General features: G+C 39.7%; 1 protein-coding gene across 2 annotated transcripts in view; it reads left to right on the top strand.

Annotated features, from left to right (window-relative positions):
- Positions 1–21239, top strand: part of LOC128863467 (GTPase-activating protein CdGAPr) — a 60736-nt gene that overhangs the window by 32791 nt on the left and 6706 nt on the right. For both annotated transcript variants that reach the window (XM_054102632.1, XM_054102633.1), the window contains exons 2-4: positions 17029–18335; positions 18475–20370; positions 20447–20879. In XM_054102632.1, coding sequence (XP_053958607.1) covers positions 17029–18335; positions 18475–20370; positions 20447–20879 — 3636 coding nt within the window. The remainder of the gene's footprint in view (positions 1–17028; positions 18336–18474; positions 20371–20446; positions 20880–21239) is intronic.

Here is a 21239-nt window from a genome sequence, read left to right as displayed (position 1 = left end):
TAGGGTATAGTTAAAGGGATAGACTGGAATTGGTGCAGTATCTTGTTGTTGTAGCAGTTCAGCAAGCCCTATCAGTATAGTGTTGTCACCGATCGTCAACGTCTTTTTCAGAGAAAGGTATTAGGTGAGTGGGTTTAGGGGGGCATTTGAATAGGTCGTTAGTATCGTGTGGTGTACTTTCATATGCCGGATATATATTGAGTGTGCCGGGGTCGATTTGGATATATAGGAGTTTAACCTGGCACAATATTCTGAACGCTATTGTGTTAAGATAACGCGAGTCTCGCGAGACAGCTCAAGCTCTACGTCTGTAATGGGTGGTGGTTGGACTACGATGACAGCTTTCGAGGATCGAAAGTTTGAGAAGGCTGTAAGAGACTCCCGATGAATGTAGTTTATTTTCCATCTGCAAATTTTTTGATCCAGTAGTTGTGTTCGATCGTAGATATTGATGTCGAAGGTATGTCTCCTGACTCGCCTGGGAGGTGGCTCAGCCTCCAACAAGTGCCTGCAGAGGTGGTTCCTGCGGTAAAAATCCAGTAGAGATTGCTTGTCGAGCATCTTATCGTGCTCCTCAACAGGGTAGATGGTAGCCTCGTTGTGAAGATATTGCACCCTGTGGCTATCTCGATGGGATTCACTGAAGCGGGTAAAAAAAAAGACAGCCTTTTCTTTATTGGACATAAAGCTAAGGAATCTAAGGAATCTGAGAGGTTATACGTACTTCTTTGTAATATAGCTCACCAAATGATAGCCGAGACTGCCTCAAGTTAGTTAAATATTAAAGCGTCAGTTAAATGAGCATCTATTGATTTTAAAATTTAAGCAGGTATAACTCTAAATTTAATATTATGTTTGAATGGAACGTTTTGCATTGACTAATCTTGTGTCGTCGCGGCTTTATGCGAAAGAACTGGATGCTGAAGTCTCAAAAACTGTTTGTAAAACCTCAATGAAAGCGGCGCCATCCACTCGTAGTCTTTTGGGGGGAAAGTAGTTTAGTGTCATGACATGTCTTTCATTGGTTACACATTCATGACTGGTGTCGAAAATTTTGTAGGCATGCCATGTAGAACCTCCTGAGAAACCGAGCAAAACCATTACATCGTCATAGCATACTTAAAAATTTCTGCGGACTTTATAAAAATTCCTTACTTCTAAATCGCTTTGATTTCCTTGTTTTCAGTTAGTTTATTTTTCTCCTTGTTCACTCCATGCGACAGTAAATGCTGCATATTCAGTTTTTCATTTTCTCGTCAATATAAATTTATAAGGAGCTTTAATAAGGAGCTGTATTAATATCTGTAGTAGAATTATGTCTTTTGAGAACTGTATCCTTAAATATTTTTGATATTTTCTAGTAAATTATGTTAAAAGTATATATACCCTATGATCAAAAAGTACCGGGAATGTTTAATTTAAACGAACCGCGCACATGGGAACCGGTCCATATTTTTTGCTTATGTGTCTTACAGTCCACACACATCTGTCACTTTTTAACGTCATCGGATCATTAGCATCTGCCTGGCCGGCCGGAAATGTGGGCAAACAATTCTTGAATTTTGCATGATGATAACGCGCCATAGCTCCGAGCTGGATTGTGCTGGATTATTTCACCAAACACCAAGTAAATACCATCGTGCAAGCACCGTATTCACCTGTTTTGGCCCCGTGCGACTTCTTTTTGTTTCCCAAGTTGAATTTACCACTTCGTGGAAGGAGATTTCAGTCGATAGAGGAGATCAATGAGAATGCGACGAAGAAGCTGAAGGCCAGACCTACCAGGGGTGCATGGAGGACTGGGTTAAACGTTGGCAAATGGCATCAGGCAAATGACCACCACGACTACGCTTACAGGACAATATCCTTTTCATGAAATATTCCATAACCGAATTGCAAAGTGGCTGCCCTATGTCCTCGATAGCCTCACGAATTCCATCTTTGAGGTACTGAATCACGTGGCCCCAAAGAAAAAAGTCACAAGGTGTTAAATCACAAGATCTCGGTGGCCAATTGTGATCACCTCTTCGAGAAAAAACACGGTCCGGATGTCGAGAAACCGAAAACAAATTGAACTTCATATCCCGTGACATTCTTTAGATTAACAGAAAGCTGATTTAATTTGTTTGCTTCCACCTAAATTTTTGGCTGTGTACTTACATGAGTATGCACGTATTTACATTTCCCTGTGATTATTTCACTTTCCTTTACTGCAATTGAGACGAACAAATGTCACAAATACGAGTAATAGTGCGGCATGCATATGACCCAGGCTTGAGCTTTGGTGGGTACTATGCCAGGTTTTGGCTGCTTTGGTTGGGGTAATTGTTAATATGGTATCTGGTTGTTCACAGACTGATGCAAATGCGAGTGCTTGTAAATACTTGCGCTGCAGTAAGCATTGCGTTAGTTGCTGTTAGCAGTGGCTTCTTTACCACGTTGAATGCATTCATGCATATGTATGTTTGCATGCGGATACTTGCACATTTCGCTCCACCAATTCGCTCAACAACCAAAACCACCATTCATTTGTTTAGTTCTTTGCTCGCCTTTCAACCGAAAACAATATATTTTATTAGTAAAGTATAGATTTCAGCGCGCTGTAGACGGTTAGTTGTTATTGTGAAAAAAAATAATAATAAAAAAAACAATGGACTATTTCATTAATTAATTAATTTAATGAGTTGCTTACAGTGTTACAATTTAAAAATTATCACAATAAATATAATAATTACTAAAAAATATTTATAAAATGGAAGAATTGAGTGCCAAATTCTGAATATCTATAACTAACTATCCCTGGAACTAAATAAGTTTTTCAATGCACCAGAAAAATTAAACAAAAATCAGTGAAACATTAAGAATTCGGCGTTGCATCAATCATACGGTCATACATTACAACCAGCAACGACTCTAAAACTGAATACGTACTAGCTACTGGGGAATATGTCTTATGGAATGGAGATAGGCATCAATTTTCGCTAGAGGAGTTTTCCAAGCCGTTCGATATTCCAAGACGCACAAGCACAACTTTAAGCTCTAATGTACTTAGTTCGGGATAATAGGTGGAGAAATAGTGCCATAAAGTCACGACTTAACCATAGTTTGGTCTAACGGTAGTGCCAAGTATCCTTAGCCTAGACATTCTTGAGCCCGCAAATAATTATTCACGATGGGCTTGAACATGAGAGAGGTTCATACAAAACGGCCACCGAGGACTCGTTACGGGCTACTCATAACTGTGACATCAGTTTATGGCAGTTTGAAATTCTACGCGATTCTAAACTCAAAATATTAGGGTTGGCAAACAAAAATCGCAATTCATTATTACTGACAGATGTGAAATCAGCTTCATAATACAAATTTGTGTACCACAAATTCTCAATTTCCGTTGGGCATATGCGGATCTTGTCGACTCGCTCTTCTTGAATTAGAAAAGAAAGTATTTATAGACCTTTACAGACTATACCAAACTATACACAAATTCTTCTACTAAAGTTAACTCGAACAAATTGTGATGTATGCAATATCTATATTTGTCGAACAGGCCGATCCCATAATTACCCTCAAATGAAGAAAAGAAGAGAAAATGTACGCAATCATTATTCTGTAATTGATTCCACAAACGATATCCATGCCATGTCCCCAGATTCGCCGCTTCCTAGAGAAAAAAAATGAATACAAATCTACACTAAAAATATAACATCTTCTTTGAAAAGGAAACTTGATTTACAAAATAGTAAGAGTCAGGAAAATAATGAACTCAATTGCAGTAAAGGTGATTTTAAATCAACTGTTACTATGAACCCATAAAAGGGGGACCAATTCAGTTTACAACTAAAGGATTAGATAATATCCGAGTCACCGCTCACGCATCATCGAACCTCATGAAAAAAATTACCAATTTCATCAGAAGTGAAGCAAAAAATAATAATAAATATTCGACATTTTCGGTTTTTTTCACAACATTTGAGATATTTTGAGTTTAGAATTAGAATTTCGTTGAATTTCAAACTAAACTGGTTTCACACATATTTTTACGGCCTACTAAATTTTGATGTCGCGGCCCAAATTGTTTTCAAAAAAGTGAAAAATTTATTAAAATATATGTCTAAGCAAAATGAGAGGTAAAATGTTTTCATAGAATATTTTAACCCATTCTATCACCCACCAATAAGGATCGTTTTGACACTTACTTAAGAAATTCCCCAAAAACTAAATTTAGAAAGTCGTTAGAGGATTGAATTGTTGAAAATTATTTTTCGAAATATTCCGTGCTTTCTAGAAACCGAAACGCTTCACCGACTTGTACTTGAATCGGGAGAATTTAAAATGTAAACGAGTTTTCAATAAGCTTATAATAATTGTAGTTTTAACAACATAATTGAGGCATCTATATCGATCATGCAGATATCGAAACGCGAATACAATTTCAGCGATTTACTGAATTTAAGTTGCAATTCATTTTGAACCCCTCTTCCTCAAATATCGGCCGGACATGGACAATTACGCATTCGATATTGTGGCTTCTCTAGCGCTGTTGATTTGCTGAAATAAGCAAAAGACAAGTAAAAGTAGCCTCACGAAAAGAAATCCAACAAGACTTCTTGGCAGTTAACTTGCCGATATCCGTTTTTTTTCCTTTACTAAAAAAATATTTTAGCCCGTTATGTGATCCAAAACATTCAATATTGGCAAAAAATAGCCTTCCAACACATCATGATAGCGAACTCTAAAAACTCAGCCTCTCATGGCTATAATTTTCACCGACAAAATTTTTTTTCAATTTCTTGTGAATGCACTGGAGACCGCGTTAACCGAATGTGTTGGTGTGTGACTACCATTCGGTAGCGCGTAGGTTCGAATCTCCGTCTAGGAAACACCAAAATGATAGAAAGGTTTTTTCTAATGGCGGTCGCCCTTCGGCAGCCAATGGCAAACCTCCTTCTGCCATGAAAAAGCACTTCATGAAGAAATCAACTGGAGTTCAGAGTAGGCTTAAAACTGTAGGTCCTCCATTTGTGAAAAAACATCAAGACGCACAGCACAAATAGGAGGAGGAGCTCGGCCAAACACCTATCAGAATTATACGCGCCAATTATTTATTTATTTTAAAGTGTTGAATCCACCAACCTAAATTCCGGATATTAATCCAATAGAAAATCTGTGCAAATTGATTGATTTTATGAGAAGCGGACTATAAGGTGTTATAGATAGATGCCCGGGATAGTCATACAAAGTACTGATTCACACATAATTTTTTTAAATATATATGTAAATGTAAATGTAAAAATATTTTCCTGGCAGGTGTTTTCGAAATCGATACGAGTATTGTTTTTGCTTCTTATCTTTGTATTATTTTTAAACGGAATAACTTTACTTTTTTCTATTGGCTTATAAATTGTTTATATTAGTCAAAAAAAACCAAAGATTGAAAGAAAACAATGAAAAAAACTTATTTTCTTAAGCAATATATCTAAATTTCGCTAAATTCGCGAATGTCAAAACACTTTCTTAAGAAACTGTGAATGTCTGAAAACTCAATGTCTTACTCAGAGACATTTTTTTTTATCATACACATCACGTCACTCGTTCACTAGATCCACGAGCACTGCACAATATTCTCGATATGACCTACCTTTACCGACAAGCCAGTCCACCTTGGTCTTCTGCGACTTTGATTCAATAGAAAGCCTAACGAGTCGACGATTCCTTAGCCTCTGGCATGTTACATTTAATGAATGCCTCGTCCTTGGGTACAAAGAAGGGCCAAAACTCACTCGGACTGATATTGGATATCGCCAAATACTACTTTGAAGTTGTCAAACGATTGGGTTTGTTTAACAATTGCGATGGCTTTTTCATATTCAAGTATTATATTAGTCCAATGCTGAAATCATAATCTATGGGATCAGAGTGTTTCATACTTTCAAGCCGTGTGTAGTTTTATTTTTTTGTGTATAATGCCGGTGTGGTAACCTGAATAGGTACCGACCAGAATGTTTGGTGCCACTTGTACGACCTGGTATGTGCACTTTGAAGTTGTTGTAAACTAATTCCATAGACGCAACTTTTCCAACTTTCTTTTTGGTTCACTTGATGTTTTTTTTGCACGAAAAGTAGTGTTTATTCGCTACAAAGAGTTCACTTTTCCTCATTTTGTCGCAAAACTTTTTGACAGATTAGTCTGGATAATAGATATGCTCTTTTGAAATATACTTCAAGGTAAACAAACTGTTGGAGTTATAGCGGCAATGTCTGCTCTTCTAATTTTCAAATACTTATTGACTGTGACAAATGAAAATATGAAAATGCGTACGAGAGTGGCATTTTTATGGAAAAAATACTTATTGCTGAAAAAAAGAAATGTAGTGTCACCTTTGTGGTGATTAAATGTAATATGAATGTGTTGTTAGTGTACTGGTTGCGGCTAAACTTAAATTTTTTGTGGCTGAGGGATTAAATGTTAAGCATTTAAGAAAATTAAATTGTTGCGGGTTTCAAGTGCACTCGGTACCAGTTATTGGCGTTAACAAGTCTGTGGGTTTGAAATTAATACGAAACTGATTGCGGAGAGATAAACCTTAAATAAATAGTAAAAGAAACCATTGAGACTTGAAATCGAATACTGAATACCTAAATTTTTTGTGTAAGCATTGCTGTAAGTTTCTTTGTTGCTCGCAGTTAAGTCGTGGTCAAAGTGCCAAAGTCATTAACGACGCATTAACGACGCGAGTAAATGGTGCAGGGGGTTGTTTGCAGCATATTTTTTCGAAAAGCGTTAAACTTTAAGCTTTCGGATGCGATAGTCATCAGATAGTAGGATAGGTTGGATAGAAACGGCTAGATAGAGTAGCTCTATCCTACACAAGGGCGGGGAAGAAAACCTAGAAGGCTTTACTAGTGCTGCCTTATTTCATTCTGTAATGTCCCTGTAAGCCTTCGTAAGCTAAGATTGCTGCAAGCGTGCAATCTTCTTCTGCTTAGTGCCTATCAATGGCAAACTAATTCCTATAAATCTTCTTCTTCACATCTGCAGCGGGAACAACTGTTTGCTGATTTCACTGCGAAATTCCTGGGATGTATGGTAATCATATAGAGTGCTTAAATAGTGCTTTAGTGGATTCCAAGAGCATAGACGTGTGGTGTTTGTTACCGGTTTCTCGGTACACACTTCGCGGTTTCAACATTTTTTTAGTTATTCGAATAATATATAATTTTTAAATTTATTTTATTACATTACATTATATTTGATGTAATTTCGCCCCAAGCGATGCTCAGAAGTGTAGGTACTGTGAATTCGTGCACTTTTCGGCCAGGTAATCGCATTAGACTCAAAAGCCAAATGCTCACTAGCAACCAAGGCCGTTGGGCGATTTGGCAAGAGCTCACCTGTGTCAATATTATCCCTTCGCAAGCAGGCTTAGTAACACTTGCTGCATAGTTACTCGCAGTCGCACTAATGATAACAGTGGATGGCAGGGCGCCAGTTTAATTTGATACGCATTGCGGTATATTAAATACATAGTTGACTGTTTTCTTAGCTCATTGCCTGCGAGAAATGAATTAGTGAAGTGAATGGGTAATAAAGAACTGGTTACGAACTAGGCTCATAGGATATAGTTTTTTTTTTGTTTTTTTTTTTTTTTTTGGCGGTGAGGTTGGGTTAAAAATGCCTTCGCACCATATAGTAACCGTCGCTCCTACGTGTGTGGTGATTCCACTAAAAATATCCCTCCTCTTCTCTTGGATTTTTCCCTCCACCCCGGGACTGCTTCCGCATTGCTTCGAGGTAGAGGGCCAAGACGGCGTCCTAAGAAGGACACTTACTTACTCACCCTGCGTCCAGGGTCGCCTGGTTTGAGAAGCCTATGCTCAATGCTCTTCAGCATAGCTTTCCATTTCGCGCTTCTTTTTTCGGATAATATCCTCCACAAAATTTGCGACGGCACTCCATTTTTCTTCATCTATCATCATTTTCTCGATAATTTCTTCAGGTGTAAATACCAATAGCTCGCTGCAGACCTGTTCTTTTTACGTTCCACCTCTCGCATTTAAAGACGGTGTGTTCCGCATCATCATACTCAGTATCTCCATATATGCAGTTTGGTTGGGTCACTTTTCCCATTCGCCACAGATACTTACGAAAGGACCCATGTCCGGACAAAAACTGTGAGTGTTTGAACTCTATTATCGGAGAAGTATGGTACTGGGATTCCTGTGTTTTTTGCCTCCCATCTCCGTTTACGCTCTTGTGCTAGAATATCTATAGGGATGGTTCCGCTGATAACTAACACCGCTGCTTCAGATACTGTTCTGTATGACGAAGCCACTCTGAGAGCACAGGTGCGTTGCTCAGATTGCAGAATTTTCCGCCGGCATTGCACCTTAAGCGAATCTGACCATATTTCGCATCCGTATAAGAGAATCGAGTTCGTCGTGTCCATTAAAAGTTTGCGCTTGTTCTGGGTTGGACCTCCAAGGTTTGCCATGAGCTTACTTAACATTCCGCTTACCTTGGCAGCTCTTGTGGCAGCATGGTTTATATGCGCCCAGTAGGTTAGCCTTGTGTCTAATTGCACTCCTAGGTACTTGACCACTCTTTTTGTGGATAAAGTGGCATCAAGTACTTGTATGTCTACTTCTAATGGGATACGTCTGTTCGTTAGAAGGATTAGCTCTGTTTTCTCTGTGGCCAGCTTTAATTCATGGTCTTCTAGCCATGTCTGGACTCGGATCATCACCTGATTTAACTTTCTTTTGGCTTCGTCGGTGTTTCGAGCGATTATTACAGCTGCAATGTCATCTGCGTATCCCACTAAATGCACATCCTCAGGCATCTCTATTCGAAGGATTTCATCGTAGCTTATATTCCAGAGTTCAGGTCCAAGTATTGATCCTTGAGCCGCACCTGCTGTTATTTGTTTAGTCTTACACCCTTCTCGCGTTTCGTATAAGAGCACGCGATTGCTGAGATAGATACGAATAATCTTCAATAGATTATTCGGGATCTTGAATGTTACCTTTAAGGCTTCAATTACGTCGTTTCAGCTTAAACTGTTGAAAGCATTTCTAATATCCAGTGTGGCTAGTAATACTAAGCGTTTGGAGTATCGATTACCCGCCTGGGCATGTTCTACGCTAGCTATTACATCTTGGATGGCTCCTAAGGTGGATCTGCCACTTCTAAAACCATGCTGCCTATCGGAGAGGCCGCCACTGTTCTCTACGGCTTCGCTAAGCCTATGCTTTATCAGTTTCTCAAAGAGTTTTCCTGCGCTATCCAGCATACATAACGGTCTATAAGAGGACGCTAATGTTGAGTCTCCCTTTCCCTTACTGATTAGTACTGATTGTTTTTTCCATATTTCTGGAAAAATTCCTTCTTTTAGGCATGTGTTGTACATGTTTAGCAGCAAAAGAGGGCGTTCGATTGCCAATAGTTTCAAAATTTCTGCAACTATGCTATCAGGTCCTGGCGCTTTATTGCATTTCATTGCTTTTGCAGCATCCATTAGTTCTTCTTCTGTGAATGGGACAGGTTCCGTTGCTTCATGCTTGAGTTCTTCCCTCTCAGCACAGTGTGTTGGGAAGAGTGTGTCGACTATTTTGCTTACCACTTCGGTTTCCATATCAGCAGCAGGGGATTTGGCTCCCAGCTTTTTCATAACGGTTTTGTAGCCCAGCCCCCATGGGTTATTGTTTAGATCGTTTCGTAGCTCTTCCCATTTGTCTTTTTTGCTTTGGCTTATGGCTTTCCTCCATTTTTTTCTGCTCTTCTTGTATTCTTCGGATTCCGGTATCGCCGGGCCCAATCTCCTGGCTCTAGTATACTTTCTACGCTTATGGATGCACATATCTCTAAGTTCTGCGATCTCATGTGTCCACCAGTATACAGCATTTCTTTTTTTGTTCTTATCTATTTTAGTCATAGATGCGTTGCAACCTATCGTAATGCTTTGCATTGTGGTCTTGACTAGGATATAGTTGCGAATGAACCACAGTTGGGTTACTTAAAATTACAAATATTGTGAATTAGTGAAACACATGTGTAATGAAGAACTGAGTACAAAGTTGTCTCATAGTGTCGAGTTACGAATGGACCACAGTTGGCATACTTAAATCTACAAATATTGTATATTATATTTGTGAAACAAATGTGTAATAAAGAACTGGGTACTATATATACTATACCGGACTATATATATGTATGCTCATGTATTCAACTATCTACTATATATCGCTCACGAACACCGCTACTTACAATACATCGCTCTGTCTTTGCCATTTCACTCTAATATTATTTTCATTTGATTTGATTGTCTTTCTCCAAGGCTATCGAGTTAATGGAAAAGGCAAATATTGCTGGAAATCAAATCAAGTTTCATCTTAAAAGAACCTTGTATACAACATCTGTGCAAAATATGCCCCCGGGTGGCAAAGCACAAGCAGCTCTTAAGGACATGCGCCGCTGATAAAACAATCAACTGCAAACATAGTGTACAGCTCTAAGCTACACGATGTATCACAAGCATATAAAATCTGGTAACTTCTTTCAAAGCCAAGCGATCGTAAACGCAAATGCATTTGGTGAAGTGCATACGAACATACATACATAGATGCATACAAACATCCATACATCCATCTATATGTGATGCCATAAAATGCCAAGAGTATTGGGGCTACATCGCTCCTGACTTATCTCGTGTTAACTTCACTAATGGACAGTAGTGTTGGAAGTGATGTCATCATCATCGAAATAATACACATACACATATATGTATAGTATGTCGTTATATACTCGTATAAGTATTGTATTACACTACTGTTTCGCGTAGCACTCATACGCCGTGGATGCCGCTTCGTTGCTGGTAGCAAAACAAAAAGGAAATGTATGGCCATAAGCTTGCGTGCGTACATATGTACATGTATTTATATTCGTGTAAAAGCTTATTAAGTTGGATTTCTACTTTGTTCATATTTCACTTGCAAACACTTATCTTTATTCTTCTTTCTCTAAAGCCTCTTCCCATTTAGAGGGTCTATGAAAACCTATAACAAGTGCAGATGATTTGAAATTCTAGTTTGTAGTTTTATTACAATCATCGTCAATTGGTCTCCGCCAGTCAATATGCGGCTCATAAATTGTGAGGGAATTTGAAGCGGTTGAAGGTGAAACATCGCTAGGGTTCTTTTACGTCAAATGTTATTTTCACTTTCGTTCTCAAAAAAGTAGCACTCAGTGCCATGTTTCCTCGCTGCAAAATTGAGATTTTACGTTTGAACTAAAAAAAAAAGTAATAATTGACGCGTACACTTCCATAAGGTGTTTGACCGAACGTTACGTTTGAACTACCTTGCGAAATAAATAATCTAACTTCAAAAGTGAGTGTTGTGTTACCGGGGTAGATGTTGCACTATCATCAGCGCTTTAATTAGGTACTTAAGTTGTTGAAGAAAATTCGAAATTCACAACACATTCGTTCATTTGTTTCATTCAGTCTACGTAATCAAGACTATTCCTGCTTTTGCCTGAGAACATCAACTCACCGCATATTTAGGTAACTGAACATTGATCGCACTATCCTGACAAAAATCCTACGTACAGACAACTCCGCTTAGACCCTTATAAAGATCAATTGACTCTGATATTAAAGGCCAATGCTGTTGATTTTGCTTAAAAAAGTTATATTTTCTGTTGAAGGATATTATCATCTCGTTATCATGCTAAGTTTTCGGTACAGAACGCAAAGACATTATTGGTTCATTTTTATTTGGCAACAATGTTACGGTCAACGGTGTACATTACAAAGAGATGCTAGCCAACTGTTTTTGGTAGCGCATTGAAGAATTTGTCACCGTAGCCGAATGAATTCGTGCGTGATTACCATTCGTAAGTGTCCGAGTTCGAATCTCCGAGCCTGAAAGCGGTCGCCCAACGGCGGGCAATGGCAAACCTCAGAATGTATTTCTGCTATGAAAAAGCTCCTCATAAAAAGCTGTCTGTAATTCTGAGTTATCTTAAAATTGTAGGTGCCTCCATTTGTGGAGATTCAAACATCAAGACGCACATCACAAATAGAAGGAGGAGCTCGGTCAAAAACCCAATAAAGGGTTCTCATCATCATGTGGCGCTACAGCTTCTTGTGAGCTTTGACTAACTAAATAGTACACCTCCATGCTGCTCTGTCCTTTGCCGTTAACCTTCCAGTTCAGCAGTTCAGCAGTTTAAGTTGTTTCAGATCTTCCTTGACTTCATCTATCCATCTCGATCTTCATCTTCCTCTTTCTTTATGTGTGTATGCATTTGCTCCAGTATGCTCTTTTGGGATCTTATACTGTCCGTTCTCATAAGGTGGCCTGGGCATCGTATCCATTGCGCTTCACGTACAACATTTTCGTCTTTAATTAGTTCCTCCAGTTCATCATTTCATCATATGCACCATTCGTCTTGTGCGATTGTGATTGCGCCAAATACTTTTCTGAGAACTTACCTCTCAAATGTTTATTTGACAAGAGTCTTATCTTTTTCACTCAATGTCCATGTTTTAGCTCCATAGCACAGGACCGGTCTAACTACGGTTTTATATAGTATTAGCTTACAAGGTCTGTTAAGGAGTTTTGCTTTGAAAAGTTTTATAAGTGATGTGTAGGCCCTATTAGCTGCTTGAATTCGTTCATCTATAGTAAGACTCATTGTATTATCTGGCCTTAGTTTTTAACCAAGTTATGTGAGAGTGCTTACAACTTCAAATTTGTATTTTCCAGTATCAACCTCTTTTGGTGGCAGTTTGTTTCTCGGTCTTGTGGTTCCTGTGCTATGCGTCTTGATGTTGACACCCCTCTCCCTCTGGACCCGAGCCGTCGAAACAGCACGTTGCCTGAATCTACCGTGAGATGAGTTAGACGATAACGATCGGTGGCTACACCGCACTGGCAGAGCCTACTGACCTGCTACAATAATAGCACCATCAGAAATTTAAACAGAGATCGCGAGTATCCACCCATTTTCTCAATATTACTAGACACCAGTTCCGGTTTAGGTCCAATCACTACGAGCAGTTTTTTCTTAACTGCAGTTCCATTTGCACTTCCATGCGCCACTGCGACTATTTCTCCTTTTTGGGTCAAGGAAGTTGGTATACGAGAAAAAGAGCAAATAATACGAGATAAAACCAAAGCAAAACACAAAGTACGCGGCGATAACCAAACAAAATTCTTGCTCTTCCAAATTTGACTACTTGCAATTATATTTTTTTTTGAACGCAGCAGTAATCGTATTACGCTATAGCTTGAATTATATACAACGTTCTACATACATATATGTATACCAATGTATATCAATATGTCTGTATACGGGATATTCATGTTTAGTCGCGTTCATGACAACTTTTTTATCATTAGAAGACTGGGCGGCGTTTGCTGCTTTTTTTGTTGAATATGAATTTGTGTCAGCGCTTAACTATTCAGCTAATTTTTGTATAAGTTACTTGGTTATTTTTTAATACAGAAAGTTCATATTAAACTAAGAATTAGAAATTCCTATGCACTAGAAAAGTTAAGCCATTGCAGAAAATTCAAAAAACCATTTGCACTTAAAAATGACGCATTCAAAAGGTTAAGATAGCACAAAAAAAGCTTATTTAGCTTTCCCTGTGATTCTCTCACTACAGACGTTTGCTTGAATCTCCTTTCCCTGCTGTACAGACGATATATACTTCATTAGATCCTTATCGAAAATATTTAATTTAAGTAACTATACAAAAATTAGGTTAGCAATTTACTATTTTCAATCGAAAAGTTAACATCTCTACAACCTAGTTGCCATGTCTGCTGCAACATAACAATGCAAGGTAACCCAATTTTGTTTCTTTTGCCACCAACGCAGTTCTCTGCGCGCCACTGGTGCCTGGCACACCCTGAATGAAACTAAATCCCTTTTTTTTGCAGGAATTTCTAAAATTTGTAATAAGCAACTGGTTGGCGAGTGCGACATCATCATTGTCTACAAACTAACGCCAACACGCAATTACTGCTATGTGGATATTTTTTGTTCTTATTTTTTCTTATTATATTTAATATACTTTCTCCTGCCAATTACAAAACCACAAGCGGGCAAAGTGGCAGCAACTAAACGTTAACTGCATGTATGTGGCAGCGGCACAATAAAAAGGACAGTCAGTCGGTTAGTCAATTGCGAGAGGCAACGCCCAAAAATATAAAAGGCGTGTGTGTACATACATACATATATGTATATTATATGTATATATTTTTTTTGTGCTTGTGTACAAATAAAAGCGCTTGGGCACTAATACACACACCCACGAATTGTCCTACTTTTGTTTGTGCATCGCAATGCTTGTGACAGCGTCTGAATTTACTTTGTGCATCCCCGTACAATCATCTCTGTTGAGTTAAACGCGTCATCGGCGACAGGAAAGCAGCCATTGCCAGAGCGCCGGAACATTGGAGCCGCCGCAAAGGAAGCTTCCGCAGCACTTCTATGCTACTGCCTGTGCTTTGAAATATTTTTATTTTTTATATTGTTTTTTATTTTGTCTCTTTTTGTGCCGTAATTTTTTGCTGTTGCGCTGTGTTGGTTAGCATGTTGCGGCACAAATGTGTTGCTGATGCTGTTAGGGCAGGGTGGGGAGCCTCTCTTACCTCCGCAAACACCGAATTGTTGGGAGAACATCAAAATCCCTGAAGCAAAAATTTTGCGGTTATGAGGAAAAAATCAATCCTCTCAGCAGCAAAACAGAAAAAAGACCAAAAAAAAAAGCGAAAAAGGAAAAAATAAGAAGATAATAACAACCGATGCGTTGTACCGGCACTTACGCAACTCACACTGAATTAGGTCAGTCAAGGCAAAATATGTGTTGGAAGTAACTGACAGCTGAATATGGGCACATGAAAAAAAAACTAAAAATGTGTGATTGTATAAATTACAAGAGTTTGTACTTACATACTTACATGTAGTCACATGTTAGTAGGGCAGTCGTGATGCGATGAGCCAGTAAAAATGTCGACAATAACCACAAACCACGAGCTTTTCATAACCAGCCCAACTATGAATGTTGTTACTGTAGCAAGTAGCTGGCAAAAACTGGCGCGGTTATCCAAGAGCTAAATAATGAGAAATTATTCAATTGGGAATAATGAAATGAGTAAAAAAACAAACATTAAATTAAATTAAATTACAATTAAAAAAAAATAAATATTAAATACAACGAAATAACAACAAAAAAAAAACAAATTTAAAAATAAAAATAATTAAATTAGTAAAAATAAAAATTGAAAAGTAAAATAAAAAGTCTAATTCGAATAAACCAAAATGAAATAAATTAACATAAAATAAAATAAAATACAATAAAAAAAGAAAAATTAATAAACAAAAAAAATTTAAATGAAAAATTAAAAAAGTTATAATATAAATACATACGTGCCCCCTTTTGGGTGTTTGGCCGAGCTCCTCCTCCTATTTGTGGTGTGCGTCTTGATGTTGTTCCATAAATGGAAAAAAGTTATAATAGAGTAGAATAAAATTAATTAAAATAAAATAAAAGGAAATTTGAAAATAAAAGTAAAAATAAAAATTATTAAAACTGCTTTAGTGGCCTCTACATAATAAAATAAAAAAATCATTATGAAACAAAAAATAAAAATGAAATAGTAAATCAAATTTATATAAATTAAATAATAAAGTAAAACAAAATTAAAAAATAGTAGTAAAATATAATAAAAATAAAATTAATTAAAATAAAATGAAATAAAATTAATTAAAATAAAAAAATAATTATTTAAACAGTTTTAGTGTCCCCCATTGAATAAAATTCTTTGGCTATCCGCGTTTTCTGCTTCCCTGAGGATTCCAATCTGGGGTCATTCTTGTGATGTTTTGAGGCAGTTTTCTAAGAGCGTGGCCTATCCAACCCCATTTCCTTCATGCTAGCTGGAGTAAGATGGGCTTCGCGTTGGTTTGTATGCAGAGCTCTTCGTTACTTAATATTTTGGGCCAGAATATTCTGCATATTATCCTCTAGCATTTGTTGGCGAAGCATTGAAATTTCTGCGTGATCGTTTTCGAAACAAGCCACGTTTCACTTCCATATAGCGCCGTTCACTTGACTGCAGCTCCTGCCTTAATCAATGTATTGCTGACGTCCCAGATTGCATAAGCTATTAAGATCTCCACTTCTTTGCCATCTATCATGACATGGTTATTGTGTTGATACTCATTGCCTTAGCTTTTGCGACGTTTACTTCCAGCCCGCCTTTGCGTGCCAGTGTTACTAGTTCGCCCGCCTTCGCTTGCATATTGGGCAACAGTAAATAAATATCGTCAGCAAGTCCAAATCCTTCAGTTGTCTGGTGAGAAACCATGTAATGCCTCTGGGACGCGAAAATGAGCGGTGAGAGGGGATAGCCTAGTCTAACTCCAGCTTTGGTTGAGAAAGTGTCACTTATGGTACCATTGTGCAGAAATTGCCGGTTCAGATCTCTCATACAGAGCTTTGAGCAGGCCGATTATTTTCGATGGGATGCCTCGTCCTCTAATACCAATACTAATAAGATTAATAAGACAGCTTAATAAGAAAGCATTCAGAACTCACCGAAAGCATTTCTCATTTTGTAGCATCTTCACCCTAACAACATCGTGCAATGTAGGCCACATCTCGCACTACAAAAAAAAGAAGCATTTCGAAAGAGATCGTGTTTATTTAAAATAGTGAAATGGAGGTTCCTAGCTGGAGTCTTCTTCCATTCAACTACGGTTAGTAATTAAATAAGTTTGATGGACCTCAATTCATCCTCGAAATGAAGATGATAGATTCTATTAGAGATGAACTGTAAGTTTCTAAAAAATTTGGATTTCGCGTCATCCAAGCTAAATCTCAAACCTACAAATAACGCATTTATTTATAAATATATTCATTTTTATTTCATAGCTTAATGTAGTATTCTTATCCAAATTTTCCCATCAAATCTAATCGCCACTTATCTGTTTTTTTTTTTTTTTCATTTCAGAAATCCTGTCGCTTTCCTAAGCTAGAAGAATGCGCACACTTTCACTATGAGCGCGTACAGCTGGGCGCATTTTCGGTGCGCCTGGTCGACGATAAATCCGAACTACTCAATAGCAGCATAGCATCACAATCGATTGGTGGCGATATTGCCGGCAGTCAACTGGGGCAGGCGCTCAGCAGCAGTGGCACCGGCCCGTCATCCTATCGTTCCTTCTCGCCAGCGAATTGTTGGTTCATTATTAAAGTTTTTCCTCACAGCTGTGATCCGTTTCTAGTAAAACGTTCCTTTGACAACATGCAAATGTTAGACGAAATGTTGCATCGCTGCGTTTATGATCGTAAAATAAGCGGCCTAAAGAATTTGGAAGAAATGGATTTCAAGAGCGAAGAAGATGTGGAATATGCGGTAGCTAAATACTTGGAGCGCTTCTCAAAGATCGCTTCAGATTCGCTGACATGCGGCACTATCCTCACTTGGCTGCAATTGGACAATAAGGGTCGACGATTGCCACTAGCCGATGGCGATACTATGCGCACGATCAACACACCCGCTGTAGGCGCAGCCTATGGTGTACGTCGCTATCAGGCACAAGCTTCCGATGAGATTTCAATTGAAGTAGGCGATATGATTTCCGTTATTGATATGCCCAGTCCGGCTGAGTCGATCTGGTGGCGCGGTAAGAAGTCTCATTTGCAAAAATCGCAGTACGAGGTCGGTTTCTTTCCGCAATCATGTGTGGCCACGATCGGTGATAAGGTGCCACGGCATTTTCCTTTGCCCGCTCCATTGGTGGGTCAGTTGGATGTCTCGCCAACGAAGCCAGTATTGCGTAAACACGGCAAGCTCATCGCTTTCTTTCGTTCGTTCATACTGTCACGCCCATCACGACGTCGTCTCAAGCAGAGCGGCATCTATCGTGAACGTGTCTTTTCGTGTGATCTGTCGGAGCATTTGCTTAACAGTGGACAAGAGATACCGATGGTTCTGAAGTGTTGCGCGGAATTCATTGAAGAATATGGCATTGTTGATGGCATCTATCGACTTTCGGGCATTACATCGAACATACAAAAACTGCGAAGAGCCTTCGACGAAGAACGTATACCAGATTTGGGTAATCCAGAGATGAAACAAGACATACACGCAGTTAGTTCTTTGCTGAAAATGTACTTCCGCGAATTGCCGAATCCTTTGTGTACATACCAGTTGTATGATAACTTTGTCGAGGCTATACAAGAGAAAAGCGAGTCGAATGAACGGCTGCGTCTGATGAAGGAAACGGTGCTGAAATTGCCACCACCGCATTATCGGTAAGTGAAAAATGTTTGAAATGAAGAGGTGGGTTTGATTGCATAAGAAAGTGCAGATGGTGTCGCATTTTTCTAGAAAACTTTGGGACACTTTTTTGTATCCTCTCTTCTAATATGTATATCCCCTTTTTCATCTTAGCACTCTCAAATATTTGGCTGAGCATCTGAATCGAATCTCGCAGCATTCTGCACGCACCAGCATGACTGACAAGAATCTTGCGATTGTCTGGGCCCCAAATTTACTACGCTCTCCAGCACTGGAGTCTGGCGGAGTGGCCGCTCTGCGCGGTGTAGGCGTACAAGCCGTTGTCACTGAGTACCTGATACGCAATTGTCACAATATTTTCGACGCCTTCGATGACATGAATGTGCGATTGAGTTACATCGCGACAGCAGGCGCCACACCGGCCAACGAGACGCGTCTGGATTCTTTAACAGATTGTGAGAGTTTGCTGGTTGAACAACGAGAACACGATCAATCGCTCACCTATATGGAGCGTCCAAAAAGCCTTAGCACAGGCGGACCGAAACTAATAAGTTTGGAAGAAGCACAGGAACGCCACTCACGCATCGATGGACTCGATATGAAGACTTCGATGCCAATTAATATGGTGGCCAGCAATGCGGCCAATATTGGTTCATATATTGAGGTTGGTGGTGGGCCCTCCAGCCTGCCCGACAAATACCACACAGTGTTATCGGTGCCACGTAGCTGGCAAAAACGGAAAACGCACTCATGGAAATCGCTTTTCACACGCAATCAGCGACCGATAAGTAATGGCGGGCATGATATGAAGACTGGTGTCGCTGTGGGTGCAGTAGGCGTCAGTGATACGCCGCCAGCGCGTCATAAAGATGGTAGCCACACACAGGTCACCTTTGCTGAGGCGGATTTAATCATTACGAACGCTGTTAAGGTTGGCAAAGCATTGCACAAACAGGAAAAAATGAAATCGATTGAGCTATTTGAGACTAGCAGTCGACGGGACGAAGTGTCTGGCAAGCCAATGGAAGTATGTGTGCGCTCGAACTCCATCGACAGCCTGCGAACTGCTGGCCACTCGCGCTCAGTCTCGCATGACTCCTATTTCGATCTGCTGCAGTCGCCACAACGCGGGCACGTAACCACTTGCCCTTCGCGTGAGCTCTCAGAACTTGGTTTGAACTTCGACCGCGAAGAGCCAGAGATGCGCATCTTCTCCGAGAGTGAGTCGCTGGTAAGTTCACCGCGTGTTGGCAAGGAGAATATACCACCATCGTCGGGCGCAGCTTCGCGACGCATATTGCGTGCGCGTCCCGAGGAATTTTCCAGTCAAACGAATAGCGTGAATCCGAGTCCCAAAAAGCAACCACGTCTGAATTTGCATCTATCGCCAAGCGCTGCTTCGGCACTCGCGCACAATTGGGCACAACAAGGCACCGGTGTAGCTGGAGTACCAGCAGGGGTAGGTGTAATGCTCGATGCTGCCGGCAACGAGGTGGCCTGTCACGAACATCACGCTCATCTCTCCAGCGATGAGAGCTGTTGCAAACGATACAAGCTGGAGGATCAATTATCCGATATACAATTCATTGACTGCGGCACACCCGAGCATGCCATAGCCAATCCACAGACACTGTATGCTAGCGTTCAAGTGCATGCGCCACCCAAGTCAGCGTTATCCAAGAACTCACTGTATAGTTCAACGGAAAGCACCAATAAATTGCAAGATGCCGTCAGCGCTAAGGCGGCTCAATTCGAAAAGAAATATGGGCTTAGTACCAAAAGCGGTGATAAGAAAACATCCGCCGGTGCCGCAGCGGCCGCCGCAGCCGGAGGTAGTATCATTAATACACGATACAGCTATCCAACAGTGCAGTTAGGAGCAAAACGTAAGGATCAGGATTCATTTAAAGAACGTTTTAGCTATCCTGGCTCGGGTATAAGCAATGAGCGCCGCTTTTCGTCGAAAGATGCCGCTGCGCGCATGCAATTCGAAGACGAGCTGTACGCCAAACGTGAACTGGAGAGCATTACACAAGTACCTTATGGCAGGTGAGTGGCATTGACATAACAAATAGTTACGAATACATAAATTCATAAGAAATACTATTAATTTTTCTCTATAAAGAAACACAAATTACAACCATCATACCCATGCTCTCAAGAATCTACCTGATTTGATGCGTCCAAAAAATCGTAACAGCTATTGCAATGCTCATGCCAACGAGGCACTTAATTCGCTGATATTACGCAGCAACTCCAATGAGATAACCAAAGATGCCAAATCAGAAATGGAACGTTCAAAAATTTCGGTTACACCTTCGTCGCCGATGCAGAGTCCTCGCTACTCACTTTTAGTTGGCGATACCAGTTCGGAGAATAGTTCGGCCGTAAATACACCACAGTATGATTTAGAACCACTGATGGTGACCTCCGCAATGTCCGGTTTGTCGGCACTATCTGGAACATCTTCACACCATCAGCAACAGCAGCCATTATTATTAGGTGTAGACTCTAGTAGTTGTATGGGCACCTCGCACGAAAGTCTTGGCAGCTGTAATGTGAGTAACTTTGTTTTCGGTATTTATTTTTGTAAGTTGTTGCCACTAGCAGTAGAAGTAAGCACATTTCCGTTCAGCGACAGTCCGATGAAACTTATTTTTTTTTTTTTTTTTTATTTGAAAATTGGAAAAGTAATGAATTACAATCACAAAGAATTAAAAAGCATTAGCGACTAGGCCATCAGCTTTAGCGACAGTCCGATGAAACTTATTTTATTCTGGGACTCCTCCACATAATTCATCAAAATTCTAACTTCTATTTAGGTAAAGTCGCCAGCCCTAACTTATTTTATCATCTATCCTCAATTCGCCGCCGTAGCCGAAAGATTTGTGCGTGAATACTATTCGATAGGGATCGGG

Source organism: Anastrepha ludens, chromosome 5 (genome assembly GCF_028408465.1).
Source record: "Anastrepha ludens isolate Willacy chromosome 5, idAnaLude1.1, whole genome shotgun sequence".
NCBI lineage: Eukaryota > Metazoa > Arthropoda > Insecta > Diptera > Tephritidae > Anastrepha > Anastrepha ludens.
The sequence above is the reverse complement of the archived record's forward strand: the minus strand, read 5'-3'. Positions and strand labels throughout refer to the sequence as shown.